The sequence below is a fragment of the Petaurus breviceps genome, unplaced genomic scaffold (genome assembly GCF_028583685.1).
Source record: "Petaurus breviceps papuanus isolate PSGF00001 unplaced genomic scaffold, PetGlider_PUasm1.0 140, whole genome shotgun sequence".
In the NCBI taxonomy this organism is placed as follows: domain Eukaryota; kingdom Metazoa; phylum Chordata; class Mammalia; order Diprotodontia; family Petauridae; genus Petaurus; species Petaurus breviceps.
In genome coordinates, this window is record NW_027185698.1 from 26,588,962 (window position 1) to 26,599,308 (window position 10,347).

At 42.3% G+C, this 10,347-nt stretch overlaps 1 protein-coding gene across 1 annotated transcript; it reads left to right on the forward strand.

Annotated features, from left to right (window-relative positions):
• Positions 1–1,864: 1,864 nt before the first annotated feature.
• On the forward strand, positions 1,865–4,748 carry FGFBP1 (fibroblast growth factor binding protein 1). The gene is made up of 2 exons (XM_069069445.1): positions 1,865–2,021; positions 3,468–4,748. Exon 2 carries the CDS (start codon positions 3,490–3,492, stop codon positions 4,195–4,197), a length of 708 nt encoding a protein of 235 aa, XP_068925546.1. The 5' UTR covers positions 1,865–2,021; positions 3,468–3,489; the 3' UTR covers positions 4,198–4,748.
• The last annotated feature ends 5,599 nt before the right edge of the window (positions 4,749–10,347 follow it).

Below are 10,347 nucleotides of genomic sequence, written 5' to 3' on the forward strand. Positions count from 1 at the left end.
TTTCTCTAAATGTCTAAAAAAATCTCTAAATTTGCACATCTCACATTTCCTTTGAGCTACTGCTATTCTGCTTTGTTCATAGAGCTCAGTGACTTCTTTGATGTGGTCATGCCATGCTGGGTACCTGCTATGTCTAAGGTTAAGTAGTGGGTAGAGAGAAAGCCTTTGAGTTAGGAGGATCTGGTTTCAGGTCCTGCTTATGATACCTACTGCTTGTGTGACCCTGGGGAAATCCCTTAACCTCTCAATGTCCCAGGAAACTCCCATAACCTCTATCTTGTAGTGCCAAAGGAAGTTTATTCACAAGGGATTCACTATATCAATGAAATCACAGGTCTAAAAAGAAAAATGTGCAAGGTATTAGGTTGGCTATTTGGGATACAAAAATTAAACAGTCCCTGCTCTACAGAAGCTTATGTTTTATTCCATTATAATAGAGGAGAGGGATGAGAGACCTGTAATTTTATTGGTAAATGGAGAGCCTAATAAGGATTCCCTCTGTAAGTGGGGCTTAGACTCATCCTTAACTCTCTAGGTGGTGCAGGGGATACAGGCCTGGACCTGGAATCAATAAGACCTGAGCTCACATTCTAACTTCAGACTCTTAATAGCTGCATGACCCTGGGCAAGTCACTTAACTCACCTAAAAAATGGAAACAAGGGTATTATTTCACAGGGTTGTTGTGAGGATTAAATGAGATAAATATGTAAAGTGCTTTACAATTTTTTTTTGGAAGGGGGAAGGCAGGGCAATTGGGGGTTAAGTGACTTGGCCAAGGTCTCACTGCTAGTAAGTGTTAACTGTCTGAGACCCAATTTGAACTCAGATCCTCCTGACTCCAGGGCCAGTGTTCTATTCACTGTGCCACTTAGCTGCCCCTGCTTTACAAATCTTGAAGCACTACTTAAATACTAATTATTAACATTACCACTGACTCCTCAACTTATAGTATGAATCTCAGTATGACTTGCCCAGGTCATTCATACAATCAGTGTAGGTTAGAGGAGAAATTTAAATCTGGGTTCATGGCTGTATGAAGCCAGCTGATATGTCTCATAAGACCTTGCTACAAGTACATCCTCCTGATAAACTTGGTGGAGCCACAGAAGTTGATGATTTTTTATTTTGAGGACAGGATAGTTTCAGCAGATGACTAAGCTCTGACCTCCCTCTTTACCAACCTAAAAAATTCTACATTTTCCCTTAGCTGAAAGGGAAGATAGACTCTCAAACCCAGATGAAACACTTGCTGGGTCTTAGACCCAGACTCTTAGACTCCAGCTGAAACACTGGTCACCACCAGCAAGGGGCAAAAACCGAGTAAAGAGTCTTTCCCCTCTTATTTAAATATTCTCATGCCACATGTGACTTGGGGTAAATTATTTCCCCTCTCTGGACCTCAGTTTCTTTTTCTGTAAAATGGAGCTGATCTCCAAGGCCCTTTCTAATTCTGGTGTTCCACAATCCTTAAGATCTAGGATCTATGTGTGCAATGTGCAAAGGTACTCTAGAACATTCTATAAGTCACAAAAATTAGGACCAAAAATAAGTCCAAACTTTCCCTTTGCTATTGAGTTTGCTGCTCATGAGTAATGAATGTTATCTGGGGTTGGGGGTGACAACACAGCAGAGGCACTCATAGCAGATAAGAACCTTCCAGACAACAGAAAATTAACTGAATGCCAATCTTCCCTGAGATTGAAAACTGAAGGACTTGGTTAATATGGTATCTCATTTAGGCAGCCACACCTCTGTCACTCCATAGCAAGCAGGCAGATGATGGGCTTTTACACGTTACAATCCAGAGCTGGCATCCTCTCAAGTGGGTGTAGCCAAGAGAAGAAATGAATAAAGTCCTAAAGGTATTTTTTTTTCTGTAGTATCATATTATAAGAGCTTGTGATTGGGCTGTGGGAGTGCCCTAGCTGTATAAGTAACACACTGGCTCACCAGGGGAGTGTAGGGCTTCTGAAAGGTTACAGAACATTCCTGAATTGCACTGGAGTCTGAGTTGGGTAAGGTAAGTGACTTTCAAGCTTCTACTTCCATTCTGCTTTCAATGGGAGGTTGGTACCATGTGACCAAATCCAAAACTGTCACCCCAACTAAAAGAGTGATAAGTTTGAAATCTCCTTTCCTGGGTCTGGGTTCCATACATGTGTCACTTACTGGGTGGTCATGGACAAGGCACTTAACCTTGCTAGGTCTTGGTCTCCAGCTCTGTAAAGAGAGAGAATCAGACTGAATGATGTCTAAGATTCCTTCCAAATCTAACAGCTTATGATTCTGTGATTCTGTTTCCTATAACTTCCTAAGTGAGTTTAGCTAAAAAGCCTGGGGAACTTCTAAGTGCTTTGCCATGTTTAAAGATGAGTAAAATTTAAAGTGTCCTATTTGCCCTCACCTGCCTTCCTTCCTTTCCTTCTTCCTTTTTTTGTTTTTCTTTATCTCTCTCATTTTCCTTCCTTCCTTCCTTCCTTCCTTCTTATTTCTTTCCTTCATTCCTTTGTTCCTTCCTTTCTTTCTTTCCTTCTTTCTTTTTCTTTTCCTTTATCTCTTCCTTTTTCTTCCTTCTTTCTTCCTTTTTCTTTCCTTTTTTCCTTCCTCCCTTCTTTCCTTCCCTTCTCTCTTTTTTGTCTTTCTTTCTTTTGCAAAATTCCCGTAGTTGTGTAAATTGCTTCCTTTCTCCATAAATAGTGCTCAGAGATTTGGAGTTTCTTTACCTATTGAGATGACCAGAATATTTAGGTCGAACTGCATTTAGAGATCATCTAACTTAACTTCCTCAGTTTACAAATGAGGAAACTGAGGACCAGAGAGGGTAGTTAATTTAGCCAAGATCCCAAAGCTTATTAGTGGCAAAGCCCTAACTAGACCATGTCTCCATGGGAGAGAATCCTTTGTTTTCATGTATTGTTCATATATTTGCTACAGACAGCAGTGAAGTAAGAAATGAATAAATTAATCGAAGGGGTGGCATCATGGAAAGAGCTATCTATGTATTTTGAATGAGACTCTCTGGAATCAGGTCCTGCCTCTGTCTCTTAACACTTTGTAATCTTGGCTGGGTCATCAACTTTCTCTGCACCTCTGTTTCCTCATCTGTAAAACCAGAGAATTGAACTAAAATTTCTGAAGTTCCTCCCTCTCAAAATCTGTAAACCTAGAATTTTGCTACTTAGACAAATTTAAGCAAAACTCTGGGGAAGAAGCATTTGCAAAAGCAGTTTTTAAAAAAATATATTGGACTGGACAAGGTCCCCCAACAGAGAGAGGGTGGTTCCTCCTGCATGAGATGCTGTGACTCCTGTAATTCCAGAGATCCTCCCCCTGTATGTTACCGCATATGTGGGTCATTCAGGCCGTGTGCTACTGAGAGGCTTGTCATCAGTGATGGTGGGACAAAGAGGAGGGAGGAGCTTCTGAGAGGAAAGGGCCCTCTGACTAATCTGACTTTGTAAAACAGGTGTCACACCCAAATTGGAAGCATGAAGATAAAGTGCATTGCCCTGTTCTCCATCCTGCTCCTGGTCTCACAGCTGTTCTTGGTGGATTGTGAAAAACAAAAGAAGAGAAAAAATGGGAGAGACAGTAAAGGGGAATGGAAACAGCTTGGCTCTCCTGACAAGAATGAGAGAGGTCAGAAAGCTAAGGGAGGAAAAAAACTCCCTAGGGGCAGGTTTTCCACTCAAGAGAATGTCCCCTGTACTTGGGCAGTGACTGAGAAGGACGGTGTCACCTTGAAAGTTCAATGTAAAGGACAGGAAACCCAATTTGAGTGTACCTATGCAGGTAATCCTTCCTCGTGCCCACATTTTGCAGGCAATGAAAAAGCCTATTGGAAACAAATTGGCCGTGCCCTGAGGAAACAGAAGAACCTTTGTGCAGACCCAAAGAGTGTCCTCAAGTCCCGTGTGTGCAAGAAGGGTGCCAGAGAAGCCCATCTCAAAATGGTGGACTCCACCCTTAAGGACAGGAGCCAGGAGAAGGGGAAAAAGGATCCCCAAATACCAGATTCCACTGGCAGACCAGCTGCTGTGACTGTCCAGCCAGCTAGCCAGCAATCCACTACTCAGAAGTGTGTGGAGGACATTGAAGTGATTAACCAGAGAAGGATAGCAAAAGAATATTGTGGAGAGTCCTGGAGCTCCTTATGCACCTTTCTGATCACTATGCTACAGGACAAAAAGTGCTAGCGAACTCTGAGGAGACTCAGGCTGGTTCTCAGTCCCTGCCTGAGCTGAGCTTCTCTCTCTCTCTCTCCATGTGCTGCAGAAAATGCATTCACGCTTCCCTCTATGGCATGAACTTCCATGGTGCTAGAAGGGAGGGAGGCACAGCTATGTATTTAAGTGTTTTGTAATTTTTTTCTTGTTTTGTATTTTGGAATTTATACTTCATTAGATTTTATTTTCATAGAGGCCGCTAACAATTGCCAGAACATGTTACAAAGGCTGTAAAGAGGTGGTTGTGTGCATACACATAAATACATACATACCCATATGTATAGGCATACATGTATACATGTGTATACATACAAATGTGCATGCATATATAAATACACACATATATGTGTACATACGTACACACACACACACACAGCAAGTTCTCTTCATTTTCCCTTTGGGTTCAGTAAGCCAAGGAGATGGTTCCAGTGCAGTGCACTCCCTGACCACCTTATAGTGCTTCTTACCTGGTCAGGCACCCCAGCTTTGAGCAAGATAATAAAGTTTTGCAAATATCTTTAGCCAATGTTTGGTTTCTCTATATTTGCTACTATAAATAGGACCAGGACCTGATAAGTAGATAAACAAACCTCTCTCTGTAGGTTCTGATTTCAGGGATCTAGGAAGACTCTTCTCCAGAGCCATAACTAGTGATATTAGTACCTTAGGCCAAACAGCACTAATGATACGTTAAAATTGAAGAATCTGGGACACTTTCCCACAGATGAGTGATCAAGACCCCAGAACACCACAAGCTTATTGTGTGTTGGAGAGGTCACCATATGGGAAGAAGAAGGGGCTACCCTTCTGCACAAGACTGGGCCTGGGAAATGTTTATAGAGTGGGGGAGAGATGAAAAGAGGTATCTCTCTTGCTCCCCGCCCTCAATTTCCTAATTCATCAGTTGCCCTTGTAACTAGCTCCTATACTGAGACAGTGTGGAATCATGATCAGACAGCCAACCTTGGAGTCAGGAAGACCTGAGTTCAGATTCCAGATGTTACACTTACTGGCTTTGTGACCCTGGGCAAGTCACTTAATAGCGTTAGAACTATTAGCATTATCTGACCAGCTCAGCTTTATCATTCTAACTTTGAAGTTTCATCCCTTTGATTTCAAGTTTTGATAATTATTGAGATCCAGATTCTTGAGCAGAGACCACATTTAAAGTCATTTAAAATCATAAGCTGCTTGGTATTAACTTAATACAAACTTTTGATACAGAGATGGGAGGATAATAATATTTATCTGGTGCTTCCTATAAACCTTCTCTTTGGATATTCACCATAATTCTGTGGAGTAGGCCAGGCAGACATTATTTTCCCTATTCACAAATGGAGAGCAGAAGTATAGAGGAATGAATCCTTTCTCTCAGCCATATAGTTAGTAAAGAAAAAGGAAGCAAGTGAAGATAGGAACTCAGGTCTCCAGGTGGCAAATCAATTGCTTTTTCCATTACATCATACCATCCTTCCAAGAGTGTAGAGGTACTGGGAACACTGATACTTGTGTTTGTTTAACTCACACTTTGGGCCCTGTCTAATGGTGTTAGTCCAATAAATCTCTTGAGGGACTATCCCTCATGCCTATCTGGGGAATGGGTGAGAAGAGTTATGAAGTGCCAGTCCAGTCAAGGTTTCCCAAGAGCAGTCCTTGTCCCAGGTACGGGCTGAGGAAAAGGCCAGAGGAAGGGAGAAGAGCTGGAGAAGCATGTATACTAACAGTCAAAGGCCCTGAATTCGAATCCCATCTCTATCATTTGTCACCTTGCACAATCTGTTTTTCCTCCTTAAGTCTCAGTTTCCTCACCTGTATAATGAAGGGGGTTGAGATCTTATGTGCTTAGAGGAAATGTTTAGAGCATCAGCATCGAAGGCTTGACATTATGTCATTGCTGTTATAATATCTGACATTTATATGGTGAGTAATAATAGATAGCATTTCCATGGTGCTTTAAAGTTTACAGAACATACATTGGGCAGCAAGGTGATGCAGTGCGTAGAGTGCTGGGTCTGGAGTCAGGAAAACTCATCTTCCCGAGTTAACATCCCAGCCTCAGACATTTACTCAGACATTTACAGACCAAGTCACTTCACCCTGTTTGCCTCAGTTTCCTCATCTATAAGATGAGCTAGAGAAGGAAAAGGAAAGCCATTCTGTTATCTTTGCCAAGAAAACCCCAAATGGGGCCACAAAGAGCCGGACACGACTGACAAACGACTGAACAACAACAAAATACATACATCATGTCATTTGATCTCCACGACAACCCTTTGAAACATCTCTTTTTTTTACTGATGATGGAGCTGAGGTTCAGGGAGGGCTGTTAACAAGAGAAGGGAAAGGGCTATGAACTGATCTGATTTTTTTTTACTTTGAAATAAAAATTTTTATCCTACCATCTCTATTTTCTTTGTGAATTAAAAAAAAACAAACCATGCACTAAGTCATTTAGTGCAACTTGGTCCTTTGAGGTATTCTCATACTCCAAGCATTCTAGTCCCTAAGGTAGTAAATATCAGAAGTGGGGTATGAGCCCAGGTGTCTCCTAATTCCAAGCCTGAAACCCTTACTGGCATTTGTAGAATAACAACAGTAGCTAGCATTTTCATACTCCACCACTACCTCTCAGTCACTCTATGATGTCACAATGTCAGTGTCAATAACAATCAGACATTTCCCGCACGTAGTAAGCACTCAATAAATATTTGGTGCATAAATTAATGGATGAAAGAATGTTCTTTGCTTGGTAAAAAGGTTACCAAATACAACTCTGGACCCAATTAAACTAGGATATGACTACAGGTTTCTGGGTGACCTTAAATCACCCAGAAAGGGGACAGTCCTTTCCCTTCTCTGGGCCTTGGTTTCCTCAACTATAAAATGAATGGGTTGAACTAAATAATCCCTAAAAAAAGTCCCTTCATGTTTTAATGTCCTCTGGATTTATGGGTCTCCTTCTAGCTTATACATGAAGACATGAAATCTGGATGACAGCACCCACTATTTCATGCCATAGTCTATCCAGAAACAATTTTATATGGAGAAAGATTTTTTTTAAAGATGCCTCTTACATTGTCTTCCTGCTCAGCTTGGCTTCCTTTGCCTCCTTCCAGGGTGCAAAGCCATGTGAGAAGATTAGGAGAGACTGTTTCCAAGTGGATTCAAAAATACAAAGATTTAAAAGAATTGCCACTGGCTAATCATAGGTTAACGTCAGTGGACATGGAGTTGAGAGGGGTGTTACTGGCAATATTTTTATAGAAACTATGTTTTCCTTCCTGTATTGATCTATGCATTACCAAAGGATTTCCTCTCAACAGCTCTATGGGGCAGGTAAAGAAGGTTTTCTTTTCTCCATTTCACAGATAAGGAAACTGAGGGCCAGAGATGTGAAGTGAATGTCTTGCCTATGGTCACATAGCTAATTGTAGGCAAACAGAGGTGTGGAGGAGAGAGACTTCACATGAAGGTATGGAGTGGACCAGATGGCCTCCAAGATTTCCTCCAACCCCGAGGTGATATGAGTCAGCAGTGAAGTAAAGCAAGAAGAGTCTCTGAATTGAGAATTAATTTATGAGATCATGAAATAGGGGAAGGCACACCTGGCTCTTTGGGTACTTGCTGGGAGGGACCATGATGGCAGCAGGAAATGGGGCTGTAATCACACTTTAATAAGGGACAGAAGGCGTGGGGACAAATAGTACAAAAAGCACAGAGACAAATGGTGAAAAGTGTCCAGAGGCTGACAGCGTGGGGCTGGGGCTGGGGCTGGGGAGGTGGAGGCAAGCAGTGACGATCAAGGGAGAGATAGATAATCAGTCCTGTAACCACGGATGAGGGTTTTCAGCACTTAGCACCAGGGACCATGGAGATGGAAGAGGGCTCAAGGGACAGGAGTTTGATGTCCCATTTTATAGAGTTTTCTAGAACAGACTGACTCTTGTCTGGGCTACCATGAGATTAATTCATCGACTATCATTTCAAAGTTGTCAGCAAAACTTCAAAGTTAACATGTCATCGTCATCTCAAAACTCTCAGCAGGTGATCTGCTGTGAAATGGCTGCAGATGGATGAGATTTAGATATCCTGGGACCAAAAGCCCCTGAGAGCAAAGCCTGGATGGCTTCTGCTGATTCAGCACATATTACCATGATGTGATTTTCGGTTAATATATGATACAGTTTATAGATTGTGCTCCTTTGATCTTTGGGGTCACTTGGATGTGATTTCTAGGCCCCCCTTTGCCATCTTAATATCTGCTATTTCCACTTTAAACTGGCTGCTTATAAACTTAATATATTGCCTAGAAGGGAATCGGAGAGGACCAGAATAAAATACAGTTTTAACACAGCCTCTGTCCATGGTGTAGGGCAGAGGAAAAGGGGGTAGAGGAGGGAGAGGAAAGAGAGTATAATTATCCGAGAATTCCAACAAGTGTTTTGATTATTATCAGCACCTAAGACTTGCTATTTCATTGTGATGATGTTATAGGGCAGCTGGTGGTGCAGGGCTTGGAGTCAGGGAGACCAGAATTCAAATGTGGCCTCAGATACTTATTGATTGTGTGACCCTGGGCAAGTCACTTAACCCCTGTCTTCCTCAGTTTCCTCAACAGTAAAATGAGGATACTAATAAGCACCTACCTTGTAGAGTGGTTAGAAGGATCAAATGAGACCATATTTGTAAAAATAAAAGCACTTAGCACAGTGCCTAACACATAGTAGGCACTATAAAAATGCCTATTCCCTCCTCTCCCTCTTCTTCCCTTCCCTTTTCAGGTTTTCTTCCTCTGAGGCCAGAGTTTTCCATTACCCTACACTGCCATAGAAGTAAGATGTATGCAGTCTCATGGGATGAATTCCTCTTGGAAAGAAGTTCTTCCCTCAAGCCTTCCTTGTTCTTTTGTGTAGCCACATGCCAGTACTGGCTTGAATGACTAGAATTTGTCCCAGTTCCCTCAACCCCTGGGGCGCCTCTCTGAGAGTTTTTGGCAAAAGTAGTAAAGAAAGGCAATGACTGAGGCGGCCATCACAGATACGTTAAACACAGCATTTGTCTAAGGGATCCTAAATACTGACATAGCAAGAAATGCTCTGGCTCATTCTCCTAGAGTCAGGTGGGCCACATCACCCCCTCAGGGTTCCAGGGGGTTCCTTGAGGGTTGAGGCATCTCTTCTCTAACGCCATCATCCAAACCCCTATTCTTCCCCTATGCTTCTCCCCACTGTTTGCTCCCTGGTGACTGGTGCCCCAATTCCATTTAAACACAACATCAATTATCTTTTACAAAAGGATATGTGTTTCGAATGGGCAGCTAGGTGGCACAGCAGATAGAGCACTGGGCTTCTATCTGGAACTCATCTTCATAAGTTCAAATCTGACCTCAGACATTGGGCAAGTTACTTAACCCTGTTTGACTCAGTTTCCTCATTTGTAAAATGAGCTGCAGAAGGAAATCCAGTATCTTTGCCAAGAAAACCCCAAAATGGGGCCACAGAGAGTTAGACAAGACTGAAACAACTCAACAATAACAAAAAAATGCTTTAAAAATATAGTAAGAACAAAAGTGGAAACCTTTTCTCCCTGCTCCATTATTCCCTGTGCCACCAGGTTCCTGTCCAGATGTAGTGTAATTAGTAGATGAGCTCTTCCTTTTTTTTTTTTCCTTTTTGAGCCTGAGTTTCCTTATCTTGCCTAGGATGAGAGTACAGCAGCCCTTCAGGGCTTGATCTCACTACTGATTGGAAGGTAAGCTTTACTCAGCTTTATTTTTCCAGACATGTGCCAATTTGCCCTTCCTTAAACATCTCAGTGGCCCCACTCTCAGAAGCTCATCACGTTGGTGTCAGACTTAGTATGGAGACAGCTTTAGCACCTGCACCTCAGAACTGTGTAATTCAAGTGATCCCCTCCGCTGTCGGTAGTAGCAGGGACTGCACTTGTGTGCCATCACTCCTGGATGAGTTCTTGACTCATTTATGCTGGCCTGGGTCTGGAAGAACCTTGGGACATCAGTCCTGGGCTGGTAGCAAAGCTTAGCATCTTCCCCAAATCGGACTGAATTTCTGGAGGCTTGCTCTCCTAACATTTTGAATGTTATAAATCCAGAGACTTTAG

Coding starts and splice junctions, on each gene's coding strand:
- FGFBP1 (XM_069069445.1), top strand. CDS start 3,490: ATGAAGATAAAGTGCATTGCCCTGTTCTCCATCCTGCTCCTGGTCTCA.